Source organism: Phoxinus phoxinus (genome assembly GCF_949152265.1).
Source record: "Phoxinus phoxinus genome assembly, chromosome: 19".
Classification (NCBI taxonomy): Eukaryota; Metazoa; Chordata; class Actinopteri; order Cypriniformes; family Leuciscidae; genus Phoxinus; species Phoxinus phoxinus.
Window position 1 is genome coordinate 5,795,813 of NC_136894.1, and position 25,800 is coordinate 5,821,612.

Sequence of the window (25,800 nt, forward strand, 5' to 3'; positions counted from 1 at the left end):
GCCATATTGTTGCCGCCAAAACTGTGGCTGCAGTCTGTAATATTTTTCAGTCACCGATGACCTGTCTAACCCGCGGCACTGTCTCCATTACCATGACCTCAGATAAGTTCCTCGGCCGTGGAATCATAGTTGAAAAAGAGGAATCTAACAAAGCAGGACTTGTGGGAGGCGGCGGAGGAAAGAAAAGCCCGAGGCGCGTTTCCACACTCAACCGGAGCAGATGATGATGTCATCACGCGTATTCTGGAGATTCTCCCAACTCCCATCGAGGAACGACAGCCAGGGGAAAGTTTAATAAAACAACTGTGAGGGGAGGGGAGAAAAGAGTTGGAGGAGGACTCCCAGGCAAAAACTTTATCCACGCAGGAGAGGACTCTTGGAAGCTCTTTAAGCAAACTGGATTACACAAAGAACAGTTTTCTGTGGATTAATGTGGCCATAATTCATTGGATTAACGATCGCAGAAGGTAAAATAATGTGTTTTTGGTCATATGGGGAATCTTTACGGCGGCGAGGATCCTTGCAAACTCCCCAGGGAGATAGGCTATAGTTTAGGGAGATAGGCTATAGGTTTTTTTATATATATATATAGGCTTCAGGGAGATATATATTTATTTTTCATTAGTTATAGCCTACTTATTTTTGTAATTTACTATTCCATATACCATTTCACGTAGTTTATTAATCAATATACTTAATGCATGCTTTGTGGGGATGCAAATGATAGGAATTGTTCGTTCTATCTGAGATATTAATTCTGGCAGTTTTAATTTAGGCTGTTTCCTTTATCATTCAAATATGATGTCCATTTTTTTTTAACTGCAGTTTAATTTAATGGGGTACATAATCCACACGCAGTTGCTTTTTTTTTCTTACACTTTTTACCACCACCACTTTGGTTTGTGGTAAAAACTTTTTGACTTGTTGCCCTAATCGTGTCCCCCCAGCGGCAGAGCGAGATTAGGCGCGCGCTCTAGATGCTTTTTCTTTACTGCGTAGTGCATATTATTATGATTATTTTAACACAAACAATACGAATATAAATATTAATTTGAATCATTTGTATATTTACATTAAATCACAGCAGTATTGTTTAAAGTCATATATCAAATGGAAAAAGTGCATTAGACCGAATGAGCGCTGCTTTTTCCACACGAACATCTGGACAACTGCGTGTCACAATAACGTTTGGAATATGATCACATGATCCTCTGATTCTGTTTGTATGAGGAGATGGGGAAGGTTTGGAAGCATCTGCCTTGTGCTGTGCAATCTCACACTTCTCTCGGATAACTTCCGAATGTGGGCATTGCAAATACTGCTGGTCATGATGCAGCTTTCAGAGTGTAGTCTGAAGGACAGTTCTTTCATGCAACCCTCTGGCAAGGTGTTTTTAAATTAAAATCTCTTTCTAAACCTTTTCAGCTCACTTTCTGTACCACACAGTTTTTTTTTTTTTTTTTTTTCAAAATCAGCCTGTGGGAGTTGAAAAAATGCATGCTCTCTGATGGTAAAACCATCTGCTCTATTACAAGGTGAAGATATGTTTGCAACATAACTTGTGGACACAGATTATTTGGTGAATTTGGCACACATTTCCATTAATAAATTAGATTTAGTTTGATAAACCAGGCTCCAAGCAAACCAGTTCCAGTATCCTTGAAAGAGAAGCAGAAAGGCGCTGCACCAGAAAAAAAGAAAAATGCTCCTTTGGAAAAGAATGATTGCAAAACAGATGTAATTGAAGGTTAAACAGTGCCGCAGACATGATTACAAATGCCACAGATCTGATTATAAATCTCTCAGGATTGCTCTCTGCATGTGTTTGAAGTGTCTCTCTAGCTCCCAGGTTCCTTTAACCAAATGCTCTGTGCTGAAAATTTGGGTATCTGTGTATCCTGTCCTACTCGACCCGCTCCGAGCGGGACTCAAACCGGCGTGGAAGGCGGCGCACTAACCAGGACGACAAAAATCATAGACACTAGTGTGCATCTTGAGGTTAGGGGAGTGAGGTTTACACGCACAGACTCCCATCCGGGTCACGGCACCAAATATATCTGGTCCAACTCGACCCGCTCTGGGGTGCGTTTCCCGAAAGCATCGTTAGCCAACTATGGTCGCAAGTTCCGTCGTTATCAGCATAGTTCAACGATTTGGTGTTTCCCGAAACCATCGTTCCAACGAACGTTCGCAAACAGCATCGCAAACTTGTGTGGTTGGAACGACTGCTCTCGAGCTGTGGTTAGAAGCATAGTTTCTAGTTTACATGAGATGTAGACTGAATAAATCCTTATCTTTAGCAAAATAAGCAAGCTGACATTCAGTACAACCCGTGTTATTTATTTAGAATACATACAAATGTAATTTACGTTTTTTAGTTTGTCAAGAGATTTAAAACACCGTTTTTGAAGACTGCGCATGTGCGAACGCGCTCTACTATGTAAGAACGAGCCAAATATTGAGTCTGGTAATAAAGCAAAATAACTGAGAAAAATTAGAAATGGTCTTCAGATGCCATGTCTGTAACTTATATGACAAAATCTAGCGTTAATTCGATCTCAAACAGATTAATTAAAATAATTTATTAGTCCACCACGTGCGAGACGTCATAAACCAGCGTGGTTGAACGATACTTTGCGACATATGGTTTCGGGAAACAGTCGTGACGAGCTAGTTGATTTCTCCAACGATGCATCATACTATGGTAGTTAAGCAGTGAGCTATATAGTTGTACGGGAAACGCACCCCTGAGCGGGACTCAAACCTGCGTCCCCGGCATGGGAGGCGGGCGTGCTAACAAGGAACCTAAAGACAGCAGCCACTAGCGTGCCTCTTGAGGCCAGGAGAGTGCGGTTTACACGTACAGCTCTTACTGGCTCTTACATATCATCAGGTTTTCACACCAGTTACATTTTTAGCACCTTGCATTCCCAAAATAGTGATTCTTAGATGTGTTCATAAGTCAGCGATTACCTGACAGCACTATATAGGTCCATATAAAATAGGAATACTGTTTGTCGCTTGTTTGCACTCTTCTGAAGAGAGAGAGAGAGAGAGAGAGAGAGAGAGAGAGAGAGAGAGAGTTTATAACTCCCTCTTTCCCTGAGCTCTCAGGCTCTGACATGAAAACAACACACTACGCGGCTTCTTGACAGCCTACTTCCTGTCAGCAGTCTGCAAAACAAAATGACTGTAGACATTCTTACAATAGCTCATTAAAGCCCTTGTTTATTAAAAATGCACATTGTCACTTTTAGCCATTCTCTTAGATGGTCCCGAATTATTGTTTTCGCATGCAGAGATTGATTGTAACTATCAGTCCTTCATTAAAACACTATGACTTGTCGTTTGTAGCCCACATACTTGATTCCCTAACTAGTGCTTTTGTCATTCCGACTATAGACATTCACTTCAGATTGCCGGGCACTGAGCCAAGACAGAATGCGAGAGAGACTCTTTCCTTTATCTGCGCGGTCCAGCTGTTCTCGCTGCACGGCAAACAAAGTGAAATGGGAACAAAACAAGCACAAGCTTTAATTTCCATTCCTTTTTCTGTGCGTGGAAGCGAATGGTAATGAGAAATTGCCCAGAGGCATTGAATATAGGTAATGGAGTATCTCCGCCTCGCTCACCTGAAATGGATGTTGTCTTGTTTACTAGAACACTGTTGATTTTGTGGTGAGAAGTGAGGTAGAGCTTTGTAAATAACTGAATCGGAATGATGCAAACAGACGTGCGGGCAGCCGGTGAAAGAAGGTATAGCGTTTCTCATCTTAAGGTGATAGTGTATACTCTGGGGGGGTGTTATTTCGCATGACACCTTCACTTTCGGTGTCTCAACTGGTGCAGCGCCTACAGGTGGTGTGACCTCAGTAGGAGGATGCAGATTAGGTGTTGCCTGCACGAACATCACCGACAGGCTGAAATTTACAAGAAAGCCATTAAAGGCAGAGGAGAAGACCTTGTCCCCCGGGCGTTCTGACTAATACATCACTCTGACAGGTTCATGTCCAGACACGCCAGTGAGGGTCACTTTGAGTGAGCAGCATGTCTGTAAACAGGGAATTGAGGTGATGTTGGTTCTGTGAAAACATGTAAACATATTTGAGATATACTTCATATTCCGTTTAGTTTCATTTGTATGTTCCAAGCAATTACAGGTGTTGAATCCTTCCGTGTGCACTGGAAGTTAATACACATAAATAATTAGTACACATGAAGATAGTTTATTATATTTTATGGCAAGGGCATATCGAATATGGAATGCTGTTCTTTTGAACTTTCTATTTATAAAAGAATCCTGAAAAAAACTATTGCCGTTTCCACAAAAAAAAATGCAAAAATTGCGTGATATAAAGTCGCAATTGCATGTATAAAGTCAGAATTGTGAGATATAAACTCACAATTGCTAGAAATAAACTCGAAATTCAGACTTTTTTCTCAGAATTGCATGATTATATCTCGCAATTCTGACTTTATAACATGCAATTGGGAGATACAAAGTCTGATTGCATGATATAAAGTCGCAATTGCGTGGTATAAAGTCAGAATTGTGAGATATAATCATGCAATTTTGAGAAAAAAGTCGAGTTTTTCGAGTTTATTTCTAGCAATTGTGAGTTTATATCTCACAATTCTGACTTTATACATGCAATTGCGACTTTATATCACGCAATTCTGACTTTATAACTCGCAATTGCGACTTTATATCACGCAATTCTGACTTTATAACTCGCAATTGCGAAACAAACTGTGAGAAAAAAGTATTTTTTTCCTTAAAATTGGACTTTATAACTTTATATTACACATAACATCTTTATAACTTTATATCATATCTTTATATCACGCAATTCTGACTTTATATCTCGGAATTCTGGGATAAAAAGTCACAATTACCTTTTAAAATGTTTTATTCTGTGGCGGAAACAAGCTTCCATAGAAAACCCAAAATGCAATATGCTCTACTTTTTAATTTCCAGTGTGATGGATGAACCAGAAGTAATATAAGCTGCATCTTTAATGTTTTTTATGACTTAATTAGTTTTTACACAACATTGGATTAAAAATGCAAATAACCTTTTTATTTCCGAGTTAATCTGGACACCTCTTTAAGAATTAAACATGAAAAGTTCAAGCCAAATTTGAAACATTTAGAGTGGAATAATGGCTTTCTGTTTCACATATTATTATTATTTTAATAGTTGGTATAGGCAGTACTGTGCATTATTCAGTATTCATTGTGAAGAAGCTTTATGTTTCTGTGTATGTGAGAGATGACAATGTTACTGAAAGGGACAGATGGGCACTGTAATGATAATCATCAAACGTCATGGGTTACAAAGCTTTATTGGAAATGCTTTGGATCATTAGCACATTTTATACTCTAAAAGCACCCATCCAACCTTATAGGCACCATTATTAATCTGGCCTTTAACCACTATATTGATTATGACTGCTCCCACATGCTTTCTTACACTTTCTAGCAATTATTTAGAAGCTCTTTTATTGCAGACGTATGGTATTAAATGTAAAAGAAAAAAATGGTGCTGTGTCAAAAGGCCTTACACTTATTAAGAATGAGCTTATAACAGCATTTCATAACTCATCTGTGTTCTGGTGATTTACATTGGTCTTGGTTTCCCTCTCACCTGTTCACTTATTCTTTTTTATCGTGGTTAGGAGCTGAAGGAGGGAGTCATGAGGGTCATCTGCTCCTCTCTGGTGCTTCTCACCATCTGCTTGGGTCACGGGGGTCGACTGGCATCAGCTGAAGGTAAGAGCCTGGTCTCAAAATCAAAGGATGACTTTGTCAAAGGCTGGTTCAAACAGCTAAGATTCTGTATGTTTAATTCATACTTCTTCCAACATGACATTATGCATATTTAAAGGAATAGTTAAAATCCTTCTATCGTTTGCTAACCTGAATGTCGTTCTAAACACATAGGATTTGATGGAACATAAAAGGAGACATTTTAAGAAGTGTAGCCCGCCGGTCGCCATTGTTAGTACCCGTGGAGATTGACACTTTCAAGCTTCAGAAATACAATAATGAAATGCTTCAAACGCGCAATAAAAGTGTTTGTGCACTACTATATTCCAAGTCTTTACAAATCATACCATAGTTTTTATGCTAGAGACAGACCGACATCAAAGTGGTTAACCACTGAACTAGTGAACCACTGAGAATGGATAAATGAATCAGTTGAACTCAAGAACCACTTTGATTCATGAACAAAGCATTCAGAATCAAAGCCAAGTAGCCAGATAAAGGGACTCACTGAAAATTCATTCATGAATCATGTGTCTTCTCTCAAGAACTCCTCTAATAGAATTGAAGCAGATGTCAATGTTAATTATTTTCCTCTGTCATATGGCTTCAGTAGACTTGGAACAGTTGTTGGGCCACTTTTACGATGCTTTGTTGAATTTTTGCTTGATGAAGCTTAAAAGTATCAGTCGGCATCATAATTGCATGAAAAAGAGCGACCAGCGCAATTCTTTTAAGATATCTCCTTTTGCGTTTCACTGAAAGTCATATGTTTTGAGCAACATGAATGTGAGTAAATGATGCCAGAAGCTTTTTTTTTGGTGAACTAAGAGAGCAAACAAATCTAAGTTGATGGATCTTAAAGAGGAAGTATACTGTGTCATATTCCAAATGAATCTGAATGCCTGACTACATTTCATTGTTTAACTGAATGCACTCTTTAGTGAAGCCTTCTGTACATACTGCTGTTTGCTGAACACATCTGTATGCCTACTAGCCAAACTTGTGTTAACCCAAAGTACTCATTGTTCTTTATTTTACAATTTCCTTTCAAACTTTTATAAGGTATGATATTACTTAAAATGAGAAAAAAAAGGAGGGGGAAAAACCATGAAAGAACAAAGACCCGTGGAAAATGGCTCAGCGTTTTAAGGGTGATTCCATGCCTTGTTCTCTAGACTGCCAGGGCTGTGTCTCAAAAATATGGTTATGGAAATTTGGGACTTTTTTACCCTTCATACAGCAGAATTGAGTTGTAAGTGGGGCCCCTCAGTATTGATACTTTGACTTTTTTTCCCGCATGTCACTTTATATCCTCAGTGTAGTTAGGCTCTTTTTTTAAGAAGTTTCAGAAGTTTTGAGGTGCTTCAGAAACTACTGGCTAGTGGTTTCATACAAGACTGGCTTGTGCCCTAATAATGTGAGGAAAGATGAGAAGCCCTGCTTGTTTTCAGGCAGAATCTCTAGTTTAAACGATGTAAGGACTTGCTTGTTATCATTCATCACTTTATACATGCTGTTTTTGCACTTTTGCTTGTTAGGCTCTTCTCAAGCTGGGTCTCTGTGGGGTTTCAGGCAGGAGTGAGAAATGTCAACACCTCCAGACTTTTATTTGTATTATACAATAATGCTGCTTTATCTTATTATTATAATAATAATGCAAGTCTGGATGAATGTAGCCAAACATCTATTGAAATATTAGCATAAGAAATCTCTATTCCCATTATGCCAAAAATATTGGACTGATAGTATGATTTATACTGTCTTTCTATGTTTAAGGTTAAACCTCTTTTTAAACATTCAACAGTCAAGTACCAGATTTGATTGATAACTTCAATCAAACCATATTTGGTCATTGTTAAGTCATCATGAAATCAAAACGGATGCTATTTACTTCATGCTCTAAAATATAAATATACATGACTTCTGTATGACTTTTACCCTTTCATCACCATGAAAATCTGTGCTCAGAAGTGATGCACGATTGCTTTAGCTAACAAACTAACCCCCAAAAAACACTTTCCCACATTCAGCCACATCCAATTACCCTGGGGTTGGATAGTTGATTTCTGGGATGTCTTTGCTCACCCCCAGCTGTGCAAATCCCCAATTGACTTTTTCCTTAATGAGTTTAATAAACAATATGCAAGCAGGGACAAATAGAGCAGAGGCCATGGTAGGGAATCTGAACAAGGGTAAGACACACACAGTATCTCACATATATGAGCTTTTCAGATAACTAACTGAATCCAGGAAAGGTGATATTATTATTTTTTTACCCTCTTTTTTCTACCCTCTTTAAAATGGATGTATTTTTATATTTCATTCTTTTGGAAAGTGTAGGACTTTGAAGAAGAACCTCAAAAGAGTCTAACGGTGAAGCAGCTTGTACAGCTACGTATCTCTAAATTAAAAGAATGCTGACTCTGAACGTATAAAATCCTAAACCCCAGAAACGTTCACTCCACTTCAAACTCTATAGCCCTGTCTGCAATGCTTGATGACGTGTCTGTTCTCCATGCATTTGAAATGCACCTCTCCTCCCCCTGCGTTCAACTTTCCATCATTGCCTCGGGAGCGAGAGCCGCCTCCAGCTTTCCTATCTCCTCCCTGACATCTCCGCATCTTAATCCCGCCTTTTTGCCGTGTGAAAGCTGAGGGGCTTTGTAGAACCTAGAAGAAAAGGGATTTAGCAGAGTCTGTCTGATTTCAAAAAGTGAAAATGCGAGAACAATTCAAAATGAATTCTTTATCTGACAGATAAGTTTTTGTTGGGAGACATTTTTCTCCCTATCTGTATCTGCTGAGTTGGCTGTGGAGAGATTCAGGTGTTGTAGATTTAAAAAGAGCTCTTTGTAACTTGACAGGGCAAGAATACGAGTTGGAAAACCCATCACCTGCTCTACTCCGCCACTATAGAAGCTCAACGAGACGGCTCTGAGCTGCTTCTCTCTTTTATTGCTTGAGTTTCTCAAACTCATCTGATCTCTGAATCTTCTAAGTGACAGTTCCTATACTGCAGTAACTTGCTAATGCACGTTGATTGATGTATGTGTCTTTGAGCCAATCAAACCATGCTGATTAAAAACTCTTCTTGTCTCAGAAACCTCTGACATGCTTCTTCACAAAGAACTTTTTTTTTTGTCAAATACTTTGTCCTAAACTGAACTTTTCAGTGTTTGTAGATCATGAAAAGGGGCATTTTTGGCCGATAATCAGTATCGTTCAATTGAAGCAATTATTTTCACTATTGTTGTTTAAAAACAGCTGATGAAAAGGTCCGATTATTCTTTTTTTAATTTTATTGCATTGCTAAGAACATACAAAATCAATACCAGGGGTAAATATACCATATAGATATATCAAATATCAGTCATAATTGAGAGTAGGCTAGCCTACAATTACAGGTTATAAAGTCAGGAGAATATCATGCAAATGACAGTGAGACAGTTTTAAGGGCTTTGGAGTTGCTGGATGTACTGAGAGTCCAGGTAGGATTTAAGTTCATTACAAAAATATATATATAAATATAGGCTTAGCACACTGAAATTTACATTTGTGTAAAAAAAAATTCTAGAAAAATAAATAGGTTTATCAATAAATATCTTTATCAAAGTTGTGCTGACCAAATAGATCTTTGTTGTATAACACGTCTCTGTGATGAAAATGTGAGGTCCGATTATGATTGTCAATCAAAACGGGACGGAAAAGCGTGTCAGACTGCATCTCATACTGTGAAGAAAATGTCTCTCGTTGAATTAGGGCTGTCAAAGTTAATGCGACAGTTAAAGTATAATATAAAAAGAGCGACGTTAAATTTAATTAATTAATAATTTTTTTCTCGCAAACTCTATTTGACCCTATGAATCACCCCAAGCCAGAGTTGCAGGTCCACGTTTTTTGTTTTTTTCCCTACACCAAACATTATTTGAATGACGCCTTCCATCCAATAGTCACAAATAGCGTTGTGCTTTATTACTTCTGATAAGAAAGAAAATCTCAGCTTTCGAATTCTGTCCATTTTATCACAAAATTCTAGCATTTATGGCATTTTGACACTCTTAAATGTGACAAGAAGATCGCTGTAGCGCCTCAGTCCAAGTACGTTAGCAGCATGGAGGAGAGCGAGTCTTCTTCCGCTAGCGCTAGTTACAGTATAGCATGAATAAACGTGCAGGGATATCAAAAGGTATGTTAAAAAATACACTACAATGTACTGAAAGTACCATGTCATCGCTCAATCAGTGTTTCACCCGCGGAAAGACGTCAATAAAACAACTTGAGAACAATAACATTACCTCTGGAAAGATATCCAACATTCACAGTTTGTTAGTTATCCATAAAAAAACATTAGATATGAGCTTATCTACTTAATTATATATGTATATTTTAATACATTTTTCATGGAGACAAGTGTTTATGTAAACTACCTAATGTGCAACTGAGTCGAAATCAAGCATTTCAGTTTGTATTTGTGTAATTACCTGAAAATACAAAGCAGTTAGTTGGGCTTTAAAAAAAATACCTCTAATATACCTAGTAATATACCAAATGAGAATGTTCTCTGTAGTTTACAGCGTTAGTTGTGAGAGATTTTTTTATTAAATTTAAGGAAAACAAAATCAGTATCAGTATCGACAGATCCCCCCCTCAGGAATTGATTGGATTGTATGAACTTTGTTAAATCTTTTTCATATGTTGCCCATCAGTTGAGAGTGTTTCAGACCACCTGTCATTGTCTTTGCCACCATGCTGTGAGTTTGGGAGAGTGATTCCCCCAGAGAAAGGCGAGTTATTTTTAGCTCAATTTATATGTGAGGTGGTGTCTGTCTCCTTCAGACAATCTTTGAATGGCTCAACCCGTTCACCTCATGTCTAGGACTAAGTTTTGACAGGACACTTCATGATTGGTTGTACAAGTTGTTGTTTTTTGCAAAACCTTTCACAGTTGGCAGGACAAGATCTGCTGCAACTTGACTGCTTCTCTCTTTCTACAGGTGTCAGCTGCCCGTCCATACAGGTAGAAGACTGGAAGTTTCCTCAAGCTGCAAGACAGAACATTACAGGTAAAGACTGCTGCTTATGGACCTTCATTAAAGTAGACAAAAATGAAAATTCTGTCATGTATTCACCCTCAAGTCATGCCACAAAAGAAGATATTTAGTTGAATGTCCAACCTGCTCTGCTGGGTGGTTGTCTAGCTCTTAAAAGGATCATAAAGTCCATATGATTTAGTGTATTTTAAAGCAACATCATAGCTTTGTATGATGAACAGACCAAATTAAAGATTTTATTCACAAAAAATTGTGACTCAAAATGAGGTTTGAGCGAAATTATGGTGAGTAGACATACTTTTCATTTTGAGCAAACTATCCCTATTATGTTTTTTTAATGCAGAATGTAAATGCAGAAAGATTGTTTAGGGCCCAATCACACTGGATTCGTTCTTGCTGAGATGCTTTTTTTTTATCAATTTAATGATATAATATGTATATATCTATATATATATATATATATATATATATATATATATATATATATGTATAAACACACAAACACACACACACACACACACACACACACACACACACACACACACACACATATATATATATATATATATATATATATATATATATATATATACAGTGCTATGCATAAGTTTAGACACCCATGCTAAAGTTGACTAAAAAGAGGAATAAAAAATCATCTTTTGGAAATTTAACTTAATGCCTTAATTTAAAAAAATAGGAAAAATCCAACCTTTAAGGACACCAATTTTCTTTGTGAATGAATAATGTATCGTAAATAAATAAATTTTCTTCCTTAAAATACAGGGTGCATAAGTTTGGACAACCCTATGTTAAATTCCCATAGAGGCAGGCAGATTTTTATTTTTAAAGGCCAGTTACTTCATGGATCCAGGATACTCTGCATCCTGATAAAGTTCCCTTGGCCTTTGGAATTAAAATAGCCCCACATCATCACATATCCTTCACCATACCTAGAGATTGGCATGGTTTTATTTCAGTTAGCCTAACAGCTGGTTTGATTTGCATTGAGAGATGATCTTATGGAAAGTACTCCATGCCAATCTCCAGGTATGGTGAAGGGTGTGTGATGATGTGCGGCTATTTTAATTCCAAAGGCCAAGGGAACTTTATCAGGATGCATAGTATCCTGGATTCATGAATTAACTGGCCTTTAAAAATAAAAATCTGCCTGCCTCTATGGGAATTTAACATAGGGTTGTCCAAACTTATGCACCCTGTATTTTAAGGAAGAAAATTTATTTATTTACGATACATTATTCATTCACAAAGAAAATTGGTGTCCTTAAAGGTTGGATTTTTCCTATTTTTTTAAATTAAGGCATTAATTTCAATTTCCAAAGGATGATTTTTTATTGCTCTTTTTAGTCAACTTTAGCATGGGTGTCTAAACTTATGCATAGCACTGTATATATATATATATATCGCTTTTGCTCACCAAGGCTACATTTATTTGATTGTAATACAGTAAATACAATAAGATTGTGAAATATTATTGCAATTTAAAATAACGATTTTCTATTTGCATATATTTCAAAATGTAATTTATTCCTGTGATGGCAAAGCTGTATTTTCAGAATCATTACTCCAGTCTTCAGTGTCAAATGATCCTGCATAAATCATTCTAATATTCTGATTTGATGCTCAAGAAGCTTTCCTTATTATTATCAACACTGGCTTCTACTCCCTTCGGCTGTGCTGCAACTTACACTTCCTGTGTGTGCCGCCACATTATTTCTGCACACAGTTTATCCAAAAATGGGAAAGATGTTCACTCTGTATAATTATGTAAATGCATTGCCATCTGTAATCATTCCAGCCTTTTAATACACTTAATTAAAGTCCAACTGCCCATAAGGCAGTCTAAGGAATAGACTTTTCTGTGTCTAAGATATAGATACTCACAGTATTAAGGTTCTTCCTTTGGCCTTACATGAATTGAAAACTGCCACAGCAGAGATGATACATAGCGTAGGACATGTCAAATAGCAGCCCGCTCTTCATTAGCCTGTGGGGTGGTAAATGGATTGATCGTCCGATCTGCAGGTTTCAATCTGGCGCGCCGTTTCTCCCTGCTGAAGAACAGCGAGGTCAAGAAGATCCGAAATCAGAGAGGGCCTGTCATCCTTCGCCTTGGGAAAGTCCAACTCATCCAACCTACAGAGTAAATGTTTTACCTTTCCTCTTCTTATTTGTCTTACGGTGTCTATTTTTACTCAAAGTTTTGGACAGAGGGAATGGTTATTTCCGTCTTTTTCTGTGACCCTTTTGGGTCTACTATAGAAAAACACTACAATTTCACTCTCTCTCAGACTATTGAGTCTGTTCAACCTCTAAAAGCAATACAGTTCAATAAGATATAATTGCAGAACTACCAAAGTATTAGCAGGTCAGTACAAGCCTTGAATTCCTGGCTGTTGACTTTTATTTGTTTAACATTTACAGTAGCATCATGAAAGAATCACAATAATGTCACCAGAGAGATTTTGACGTCCTCCTTATGTCACGTCCATCTCTCTGCAAATAAACATTTCAGCAGATTACATGCTGCTTTGTGCTTTTACACAGAAACGCTGTTAAATTTTTTATTAACAATAACTTTAAGTGCTTTTGGTGAGACCTCAAGCCACAGTAACAATCCGTTTTATGACAATGCTTTTATTGAGCCGCGCATAGATGAAAAATGTCAATGATATAAGCTAAAGGGTTCTGTTTGCTCGTGGTTCTCTGGTACTTTATGTTGGGATGAGAAGTTCAGTTTATTGGTTTAGACTACACATCAGGTTCCTCATTAGAATTTCCTGTTATCCTTTTCTCATGTAGACTTAACAGAAATGAGAGCTTGAGTGTTTGAGCCAAGTAGGTCAGAAGAGTAATGCTGAAGCTTTTGTGCTGGACTGTAGAGCTTTTTTATACTCTTTTTGTACTTGCTTTGTCCTCAATCTGCAGTGTATACTGTACATAGCATGAACACACACGCACGCACAGCACACACACACAAATTTTTTTTGAAGGAAGATATGGTGACTACAGGCAAAGTGGGACATATTCTGATCATTTAAATTTGTTTTTAAAATAAGATCCAAATAGCTACATTGGTTTCATCACATTCTATGGGATGCTTGGATACATCATGTAGAGAGAGTGTATATATATACATGTATATCCTCTAAGATACTAGTTATCCAGTATTCAGATTTTTAGACGTGATGTTTTCTCTTATAATGATTGAGCAGCTGTTTATCTCCCTGTCATAAGATGATAGCTGTTCTCTACCACTCTCTTTAGAGAAAGCAGCTTGGCAGTTGCAAATAAACATGAGGATTTGACGCAGCTTATCTTTGTGCTGATGGTGCATTGCAAGAAATGTTACTTAAAGGTTAGGAATTTGGATCCAGATGTTTGAAGTCTGGCGAGACCATCAACTCATCCCTTATGTGAGATGCGTCCCAATTTGTGCATTTACCTTTGCAGCGAATATACTGTTAATGAACATTGAGACGCCGTCCACACTGCAGCTGAGAGCGACGCTTAAATGAATATGTAAACATGTGCTGTGTGCACTTTCCTCTCAATAACAAAATAAACACACAACAAAATGACAGCAGTGAGAAAGCATATCTGATCGTAGCGATGTGGATATGTTTGCACCAGTTCTGCAATTTACCGTTCATTCAAAAATGCACTGTTTTAATAGTTTGATTATAAAGTATATGTAAGACTAAAGACTACGGATCAGGCTACGTAAGACTATAGTTTGAATTATTCCCTTTACTCTGCATGACACATTGACATTACAGTACAGAATACCTATTTCTGCATTATCCTGAACATTGTGTAAGAATTAATTCCATGTGTCATTAAATGGAAGAGATGCTCTCGTATGTGCGTAAACGTCATATCCTTTTGAGTTTCCTGGCAAAGTCCTTCACATACAAATCAGTGTACAGGCATAGACAATAGACAACCTTGAAGTCGGTGAAGTCTTGTTTTTGATTTTTTTTTACGTTTTGCTACAAGATGTTCACACAAAGTTTTCTTACATATAGCTACTTTAAACTAAAAAGTGTGGAATGCTGGACACTTCGTGCTCAACTGTCACAGCTTTCCTTGCAAAATGGAGGGACTATCAGAATAAAATAGAAGAGTACCGGTATATAGTGCATAGCATAAGTGCATATAGTGCATCGTTTGAAACTGATGTGTCTCAAATGGAGTTTCAAAATAAAAATTCACAAATTGTGGTCAGAATTGCTAATATATGTTAGTTTCCAAAATGCTTTCTTTCTCCATTTCATATCTCTTTTAGCTGCACTAATAGTTGTCTTTTGGTTGAAAGTTGTACGGTTTGACCTTCTGAAAGATACACATACTGTACACACAGGCATACCCAAATCCCCCCATCATCAGGGAGTTCCTCTCTAAGAATGGGTTTTCCAGAGCCCCAGGTGCTTTCCCCATTTGAAACCTGAGCTCTTTTTCTCCCGCTCTAAATCTCATCTCTCAGCCAGAGAGAGAGAGAGAGAGCCTGCACTTGAAACTCACTCGACATGGCCAGCTTACTGCAGACAAAGAGAGAGAGAAACAAGATTCTTCCTACATAAATGCTATCCTATATTCTCTTTCTATGAGATAAAGTGCGATGTAAAGTCTTGTCAGCTGGTCTCTGATATGTGATAGCTGCAGATGGTGTATAAATTGTTTGGCCACCTCTGTGTTAGTCATTCTCTTAGCTTAGACTTGGCTTGTAATAGAACTGTCTACCTCTTGCTTTTCTTTATCTGGGATTTCGCCTCACCTGGGGGAGAGATTGAGTGTGTTTACACATGTCTTTGTATTTGTGTTCGAGAAGTACAAAAAATGTGGGGGCTGATAAGAATAACAGATAATCTGCAGCTTGTTGTGGCTGATCCTGATAATTAAGCATTTCGCGTTTTCTAGCTAATTAGCTAATTAATTAAAACTGGACACCTAATACGTGTTGTGTAAAAGCACTGTTCTTTACAATTAATATAGGCGGAATGACACATTCTTTTTAATTCGCTTACAAATTAGAAATGTTCTTTTTTTTATTTATGAAAAATGCTCATAATAACCATAACAGGATTCCATACAAATCTTAATATGAATTGTACATCATTGGAAAGGTCTGCAACAAGTATGTTTGTTTTATTCACATACACTACCATTCAAAAGTTTGAAGTTGGTAAGATTTTTGAATGTTTTTGAAATATGTATGTTATGCTCACCAAGACTGCATTTATTTGGTTAAAAATATACATAACATATTTTTTATAGTGTTCTGTTTTAAAGTGTAAATTATTTTTAAAAGCTGAATTTTCAGCACCATTACTCCAGTCTTCAGTGTCACATGATCCTTCAGAAATCATTCTAATATGATGATTTGATGCTCAAGAAACATTTCATCAATGTTAAAAAACAATTTTCTTTTGAGGATTCTCTGATGAATAGAAAGCTCAAAAGAACAGCATTTATTTGAAGTAAGAATCGTTTTTAACATTATACAAAGTTCTGTCTTGAAACTCTAGATGGCGCAGACTGATAGGTCGGTCCTTAACTCAATCTGCTTGCAATCACATCATTCTCTGTAGGACTATAGCTGATTGGTTCCTGCTGTATAGCCTATGATCTTGCTGCTCAACTCTCAAATACTTGGTCAGCATCTGCCATAGTTTGCAGCATGCTTTCAGAAACCCTCCAACTTCCCCAGCTCCACCTGTATAGATTTGCTACGGTTAATTCATGCATGCTATTGTACAGCAACAGTATGTCTTACTCTCTCACAGCAGTGTGTCGTGTATGTGTTGGCAGTTGCAAGTCCCGTACTTGCTCTGCAGCAGCAGCAGCGTAGCGGATCCATTCGGCCAAGACCAAACATATCAACATTGTCCTATCCATTATCATGCCAAACAATCAGAGAAGTTTTATCAATCATTTATAGAATACATTTTTAGAATGTCTTTTTCATTTTTTATCGATTTAATAAATTGTAATTTCTTTTAGAAAAAGAAAAAAACGTGTGAACTGTAGTGTGTTCTTTATGAAAAACTTGACAGAGTTCAGCAGAGTATTAACTCTTTGTTGCTAATATATAATGCTAATATTTTGCTCGTTGCTACAGTAGTATAAACCCAAGGCTCGTCTCTAAGTAAATAAGCTTATCTTCTAGATTCTCATAGATCCATTGTTTTAAAAATGACACATGCTGCATTTCAAAAGTTTTAAAGCAATTTTAAAAACACAGAAATATTACACTGCTGTTTTAAAGGCCACACTTACACACCGTGCACATGAGGCTTTTTTAGTTCTTACGCACATATTATATAAAAGAAAATGCAGCAATCAAGCATACTGTACCAAATTATCGTCTAAAAAAATGGCTGTAATCCCACCATTGGCATTCAATAATAATATCTGAACATTCTTTGTTATAGCCACCAATATATCATGCACCTCTATTCTATAAAGCGTCTCAGACCTGCTATCTCTAATAATGAAATGAAAAATCGTTAATCTTTGATTTATGATGGCACTTTCAGTGGAGTAGTTTTGTTCAGTAATATCAACAAGAAATCTTTAAAAACAATGTGTACCTCACCCCCTGTCATAACAAGTTTCATCCTGTACAAACTCTCTCTCTCTCTCTTTCTAGTGCTTAGGCCTGATTTCATTTTTTCCTAAAGGAGGCCAGCCTCACTGTTATTACTTTCCAGCACTGAGTCTGTGTGTGTGTATCTGGGATGGTAAACACATTCCTGGAGTTTGTCTGCCCTTGACCCACCAAGAGGCAGGCAAACTGTTTATCTAGAGAGAGATAGAAGTCGAGAATAAAGATGAGGATTGCTGAGCTGCATTTCTCTTTAAAATTAGTGTCTGGGGTTATCCCTCTATCTGTATCCACAGCACCATTAATACAGAGATGCTCCCACTGCTGCTACCATTCAGACTGATGCTGTACTATTACAACCCACCTGCTCCACGTTTATTTGTTTGTTCGTGTGCTGCAGTCTAACCACATGCCTGTCTCCTCAGTCAAGTATTTCCTCATGGACTTCCAGAGGAGTTCACCCTGGTCTTCACCATGTTGCTGAGGAAGAAATCTTTGAATGACAACATTTACCTGTTCCAGATATCCGATGAGTTTGGGTATCCTCAGGTGTGTGTCCACTTTCCCCCTCAAGTCTATAGATGTGTGTCTTCAGGAACGGATAATTATAGGGCAGCATGTTAAATCATAAAATTCTAATCGCTGATTATTTGTTAGATATTGTTATTTTGTGCCGGACTGAGTGGTGCAGAAGGTAGCTGCTTAACCATGACACATGTATAGAATTCTTGTATCCTGCTTTTAATAAAATATATTTCAATTTACCAGTGCTTGATTATTATGCTACAGCAAGAAACTAACACTATGTTTTGAAAACTAACTCTGTGTTTGAGTTATTGTCTTTTTATGTGAGAAATTTAGCTTTGGTACACAAATAAAAGAAGTTTAAGTTAAGTACACATTTTTATATATATATATATATAAAGATAAAGTCATCTTAAGACAGACAACTTAATCTTAAAATTAGTATATCATGAGTAAAAACAGTAATAGCGTAAAATAATTTGTTCTATTTGATTATGTTCAAATGTAATTTAGTCCTGTAATTAACTCAGTGTCACATGGTCCTTCAGAAATAATTATACTATTCTGATTTGCTGATCAAGAAACATTTCTTATTTATCAATGTTGAAAATAGTCGTGCGGCTTAATATTTTTGTGGAAACCATGATGCATTCTTTTTTCAGGATTTTGTGATGAATAGAAATCATTTATTTGAAACTGAATTCTTTCTGACCCCAACAGAAACATACTGACCCCAAACTTTTGAACGGTAGTGTATTGTTATGAAACAATAAAAAAAATGACTGAAAGAAATATTAATGACCAAAAAACGTATGGGAAAAAAAGCTATATTTGGACCCTGTACTGCAGCTTCAACAAAATCACATTTTATAAATAAAACGCTCTTTTTCCCTATTTATCACACTTATTTAGTTCTCACTGGACTGGAATGGTCCAGATGGCAAGCTGGCCCTGCGGGCGAGAGGGGCTGACCCCGAAGGGTCCATGGTGGGATGCGTGTTCGAAGGTGACGGTGTGGAATCCCTGATGGACATGCGCTGGCACAAGGTGGCTCTGAGCCTGCAGAGTAATGCGGCCTCCTTGCATGTGGACTGCAGCTCCATCGAGAACAAGCCTCTGGAGCTCCGTGGCCAACTGCCCATCAATGGACACACGCTGTTGGGTATGAGGGCTACTGATGCTGCCCCTGTGGAGGTGAGGACCTCTGGTGATCCTACAAATGTTATAAGACTTTTTTTTACAAGGCTTAGAGTACAAGGATGTCAATTAGATGAATGACTGCAGAAGCTTCCAGCTCCTTTGTTAATTAAGCGCTACACTGCTAATAGAGTAGTCGGAAGTAGAAGTTTCCTATAAGCCGGCTTCCCGCAGGTTTTGCCTTAGGCGTCCTGTCTGCAGGGGAAATGCGGCAGGGGTGTGTCTGTGGATGTATGAGAGACAGGAAGACTACAGGCGCTTTTCTTCAGGGCTAACACTACTGAGCTCACTCAGCTCGAAAAGATGAAAAGAACAGCCCGTGGTAGCCTAAACGAGCTTCATCCATTACTAATTAATTAGTTCATTAATCCAACCACTTAGCGAAATGATCATGTAAATGGTCATATGTAAAGCAGGGGGGGTCCAGCATTTAAAAAGCTCATTCTCTCTATTCTTGGTCTGCTTTTAATATGCATTCTCTCTTTCTCTTTCTTCAGATTGATGTTCAGCAAGTGATGGTGTATTGTGACCCCTCTTTGGCTATCCAGGAGGCCTGCTGTGAGATACCTGGAGCTCGGGTAATAATGCCTGTTAAAACCTCAGAAAATGCTCTAAAACATGGTATTAAGCAAAATATCACATATATTTGGTGTGGTGATGTCATTTCTATTAGTGGTTGGCCGCTATGGGCTTTTAAATGGCTTTGTATACTGGTATATAGAAAGCAGGGTGCATGACGGCCAATATAATGGAAATTTGTACCTATTCCACTTTAAAATGAGATGTACAGAACAAAAACAACAGTTGTCTGGGCAATATTTATTGAATGGACAAAATGTTATCCAAGGTTGTTGGTAAATTTTGTACTGTAACAAATGGAAATGACTTGGCCATTTTCATATATCAACATTTAATTTGTCTGATAAATCTAAAAATAACTCTAAAACAAAACCTAACTAAACCATTGAATTAAGTTGTTTGATTAGAGAATTTAAGGAATAGTGTTGTTATTGTTAACTAAAACTATTAACATAATTTGTGTTAATTAAAATGAAGCTTAAACCAAATTAAATATTTGATGAAATACTTAAACTTAAATATATGAAATAAGTTTGTTGAAGTACTAGAATAACAAAAAAAAACTAAAAAACTAAATAGAAATACAATACAAAACTAATAACAATGTCAAAAGCACATAACACAATTGCAAAAATGTAATAATTAAAAATATGAATAATTGCTATAATAGTATTTCGTTTTTTTCTGTTGAAAAGGCAGCTTTTACTATATTTTTGATCAAATATGTACCGGTATTTTGAGCCGTTTTAAAGGCTATTGTATATTTTTATTCCCACATACAAAGATCTGATTACTCGTTTAATCATCACAATAATCGACTGATTATTTGATTACAAAAATAAGTGACAACTTAAAACATTTCAAAATGCACCTGCAATGCGTTCAGTCTAATAAAACCACTGACCACGGGTGGGCAAAAAAACTTTGTCAAGCCCTGAATACATGCAACTAACCCTGAACCAAATCTAATCCTAAACCTAACTCTAAAGTAAGTACATGTATTTAATCAATATTACTCGGTACTTAAATGTATAATTACACAGTAACAAGAACCCCTTAAAATAAAGTGTAACCAATTGTAATAGTGAAAATAAGAAAAAAATAAGTTAGAGAGAAAATGTTTCTTTTTTTTTTTTGGTGAACCGCTTCTCTGAATATGAACCAGTTTGCATCAAAGTAACTTTGTAACAAAGTAAAAGTTGATTCCTATACAGAGTCATTTAACAATGTATGGTCTCATGCATGTACATTAAACCATTGGATGGTTTACCCTAATGGATCGATATACCACAGACCAAGTATATGTACTGTAGGTAAAATATTTATAAAAAACATATAACAAAAGGTGAGTGTTTTTTCCCAGCATTGTAAAGTAGTATTTCACCCAAGCTGATGAAACACTTGCACATGTTTTCAATGATCACAGCGGAGGCAAAGCTCATGTTTTGCTAAGGGAATGGATGCGTTCTTTCTGTCAAAAAAGCATTGTTGTAGTTGTACTTGATGGATCAAGCTCCAGCAGCGGCTCAGCTTCCATCGGGATGGCTGTGGTGGAGGAACAGCGCCTGAGTCATCGATGTGGGAGTGCTGCTTTATTTGAGGATTTGGAATTTGGTGCGTTTCTCCTTTCTGAATTGATCAGAGCTTTGGCAAGACTTGCTGAATCAAAAAGGCTCACAGGAATGCGTCACATTTGCAGATAACTTCAGCCTGTATGAAAAGCATCCAGCCACCCACAAACTGAATAGTAAAGAAGGTAGAGATCAGGAAATGTCACCTGTGAAACTTATTTGACAAAGGAAGTGCACATGGGAATGGGTACAGCCAACTCTGAGCTGGTATTTTGAATTTGCTGCAATTTTGGATCAGAGGATATTTCACAGCCAAGAACTATTAGATGTCATTAGTTGCATGCCAGATGGACCATTTTTAGTCTGAAAAGATGATTCAGATATTATTCCCATTACATGTTACCTGCCAGTTTGTGAGGTAAGATATGAATAACATTAAATCCATGTGACTAAAACATGAAGGTTTCTGATGTGAATGTGAGTCAACAAAGTTGTTTGTGTTCTGTTGTTTTGAGGCGAATGCTCAAAGCTCCCTGCGAGGAGTGTTTAAAATGGAAACAAGCGTAACTCGTTCCCCCAAAATCATGTGCTCTAACATGGCTTTTTAAAAGCAGAGGAGTCAGCGATTACATCTTTGAGACGCAGAGGAAAAGATGTCTTAGGTCACAGATGTCTTGAAAGACCATATTTGTTCATAATAACAATACCAAGAAGTGTGCATGAGAAGGATTTTTTGATTTACAGTACATGAAATTAATGTTATTTTTGTATTATTTATGTACTATTATGGTATTTATTCATATTTTGAAGTAGCTTTTATTTTTTTATATTTGCAGTTTTAAGTTTTATCAAATTTAGTTTGGGGCTTTTGTCAATTTTATTAGTTTTAATGTTTTTAATATAAGCTATTTAGCTTTCTAACCGTGTCGTAATTTTAGTGTTTCAACCTAAACTTATTTCAGGTATTTAGTTAAGTAACATTTATAATTATAACCTTTTTCAGCTAATATTTATATTTCAGCTTTATTTCAGTTTGTGAGTTTCATTTATTTATTTTATGCTATTTTAAAGGTTCCTTATTTTGTTTTGGAGGTCTCCTACAATAGGTTTACATGCATCCAAGATAATAAAACACTTTAATTTTCTCATAATATACATTCCAGTATCACTTCTTTTCTCACAGTGTCTGAAATGGTTTGATAAAGGATTCAGTCTCTCAAAATCCCTCCTTTCTGAAAGTCTACTCTGCTCTGATTGGTCAGATGACCCAGTCTCTAGTCTTTGGTCGACCGCTTACAGCGCGTGTCAGAAATGAAATGGCCATTACCATATCTGAATTTCGGCTCCGTAGGCTTCCTCAGCACTTGTATACACCGTGATATGAACAGTAATGATGGCGATGGATTTGCATTTGCAGCACAGAAAACAGCATCTTCTCAACAGGCTGGCACAATAAATGCACATTTATTGCAAACCTACGTAGGTTCATGCAGGAAGTAAGGAATTACTGACGACTTGTTTCAGTTCAGAATCGCTTGTTTTATTGGGAGACAATAACACATTTATCGTGCACTTTGACCAACTCTGCAGACATTTCACATTCACCAACAGCTATATTACACACTACATGGAAGGTAATATCTGAAAAAGCATAATAAGGGGACTTTAACATTATCAACAATGATCAAATTGGTTTGACTTGTGACCTTTGTGCTTCCATAGTGCCCACCAGATGCTCCCAAGAGTCGACGAGCTGCAGAGAACCAAGTGGAGTTTGTGCCCAATCCTTTCTCTGAGGTAAAGTAGTGTTAAATTGTTCAAAATATTGTGCAATTTAAACCTGTTTAACCAAAAACGGGCTGTAGAGATGGAATTATTGAGATACAGCACATAAACTCATTCGTTTGCAACAAGATCTCTTGATGCTGCACTTGAACATTAGCCACTGAAAGTGTGCAAGGGCCTCTAATGAATAGATCTTACAGAAATGAAGAGAGGGGTTGTTAGTTCTCGAATGTGGGATCCTGATCTTGAGATGGTTTGAAGACACACATGTACTTGCTCTCAGTGGGAGCTATTAAGGGGGCGTACAAACAGGATGCATTCATAAGTAACAAGAATGCAATGGAATGGAATATGTTGAAGAGGCCTCGGGATGTGTTTTTTTTTAATCAACACCATTTTAAAACGCAACACAGATACACAATGACCAAAGACATCCATCAAATGCATTTGTGCATATTCACCAACAATTAAAAGTGGTGCAAACAGAACAAATCCCGTGTGTATGCTCCTAAAGCCCAGAGAGGTGATCTTCCTATAATAGGTTTACCAGGTTTACCCTTTAGGCAAATATGTTAATAATATGCTAATAATATATTAATGTGCAGCATCCAGTTGAGTTTTTCGCACATTTCCCCTGTTAGAACACATGAATGGTTCAACCCAGCAGCATTACAGCACATAAATAGATGAAGAGATGAGATGTGATGTGATGTAGGCTGATAAATATTTCTCATCCCGATATTCGACATAAAAATGACACAGTTAGTGGCCATTAAGCATCCCACTAGCAGGCAGTTGAATGAGATCTTCTGCAGAAACTGGAAATGAACGTAAATTCTTATGAACAATGCCCAGTGGGCTGTAGCAGTGCTGAAATCAAACATTCTCTGCTTCCACCACTCTTTTATTTATTTATTTATTTAATTTATTCTTGTTCCTCCGGTCCTGGTATGTGCACATTTGTTCCTCCACCTACTTGCTGTCCTTCTTGTGCTCTCTTTCTTATTTTTAGGGGTAATTTTTGCATGTTTAATGAATTGTTGGCCCTCATCTCCAGTTTAAGATGTGTTCTCACTGCATGTAAATACTTTATTTATTTTTTTCAGAGTCAAAATTTCATATATTAAAATGTATAATTTATTTTCAGGCTTTGTAAACAATTTTTTTTTTAAATGTTTCATTGAAATGCTGTCTAAAATTTTTTGTAATATTTCTTTACTATTACATTACATTATTGGGCTACCCCTGACTAAAAAATTTTCTAGTCGACTATTAGTCGTTCGTTTAAGCCATTAGTCAGCTAGTTGCACGTTTATGATATTAATTTCATTTATTAAATATATACTTATCGGAAAATGGTTTGAGTCTCAGGGCTGAGAAAGAATATTATATGTAACATTTATCATTTTGTTCTACATTACAGAGAATTACTAAACCATAATAATGAGCCTTTAAAATATAAATTAAGCTTTTAAGCGCTTAAAATCAAGAGCTTGCTGCAGCGCGCTTGCAAAAGTAATGAGTATGAATGTGTCAGAAAAAAACAGAAAGGAGACTTTCTGAACATTTTAATAATTTAATAATAAACTCAGTGTCAGCTGCAAAGATGAAGTTGACGATGCTGTCCATAGTATAGTGGATGCGCCTATATAGAAAAATGCACTTTAAGTTAAACATGTCATGCAGTAAGTGCGGTACTAATTTAGCTTCCACACTCAGCATGAACACTTGGATATACGCCTAATAATAGCGCACATTTGTCTAGGTTAAATTTAACGTGAGTGGCCATGTAAAGTGGCTAACGTTAGGCTACTACTTGCAGTACAGTACATGTTTCAAATAAGCCATGTTTGAGATCAATGGATGCGAGGCAAACGTTTGAATTTCCTGCCCGGCACACTGTGATTACCACATGGAGCCGTGTAAAAGATGTGGTGTGCGTTTCCAAAAAGCATTGTTAGCCAACTATGGTCGCAAGTTACCAATAAAGTTCAGCGATTTGGCGTTTCCTGAAACTTAAGTTCCAACTAACATTCGGGAACGACATCTTTCGACCTGTGGTTAGAAGCATAGTTTCTTGTTACAATAGCATGTGGACTTAAATAGGTCATGCTCTTGGGCACAATAAGCAAGCTAACATTCATCCCATTTACATTTATATACATTTTAATATATGTATTTTTGCATGTCAAACAATTTGACCGACTAAGCCTCTTCTCGTCGACTACCGTCTGGTCTTCACTAATAGGAGGCAGCTATAATATTAGGACATTCTTTTTTCAAACCTATATGTATATATATTTAAACTTGACATCAGTTTCTATAGACTTTTGATTTTAAACCTCCTCATGTGTTTCATGGAAAAATAACAATTATAATGGTGAGTAAATGATAGAGTTTTTGGATGAACTATCCTTCTGCTGGCCAACTATACACTATAAACGAAACTCTACCAAAGGTGCATGGCGTAGAGCTGACGTTTGCATCCGCTGCAATGAGTACACGCAATTTCACTGACCCCATCGCATCATTCTACGTTTCTGTGTCTCTACCTTTTCCAGGAATAACCTTAGTTCAATCTTGCAGATAACAATAACTTCTTCTTAGACCAGGGATTTGGATGCTATTTTCCCCTGAAAAAAAAAAAAATCATCAGCAGTTTCTCAATGATGTTGGTGTGGGCTGCTCGTGTTGTTT

At 37.0% G+C, this 25,800-nt stretch overlaps 1 protein-coding gene across 8 annotated transcripts in view; it reads left to right on the forward strand.

Annotated features, from left to right (window-relative positions):
- The first annotated feature begins 315 nt into the window (after positions 1-315).
- The window catches only part of col16a1 (collagen, type XVI, alpha 1), a 70,519-nt gene continuing 45,034 nt past the window's right edge, over positions 316-25,800 (forward strand). For 7 of the 8 annotated variants that reach the window (XM_079591423.1, XM_079591424.1, XM_079591427.1 and 4 more), the window contains exons 1-8: positions 316-467; positions 5,680-5,773; positions 10,765-10,833; positions 12,865-12,982; positions 17,872-17,995; positions 18,884-19,165; positions 19,666-19,746; positions 23,041-23,115. In XM_079591423.1, coding sequence (XP_079447549.1) covers positions 5,698-5,773; positions 10,765-10,833; positions 12,865-12,982; positions 17,872-17,995; positions 18,884-19,165; positions 19,666-19,746; positions 23,041-23,115 — 825 coding nt within the window. In that variant the 5' untranslated portion in view covers positions 316-467; positions 5,680-5,697. Of the gene's footprint in view, positions 468-5,679; positions 5,774-9,829; positions 9,957-10,764; positions 10,834-12,864; positions 12,983-17,871; positions 17,996-18,883; positions 19,166-19,665; positions 19,747-23,040; positions 23,116-25,800 lie in introns of those variants that run through there. The other variant, XM_079591426.1, reaches the window with a different exon arrangement.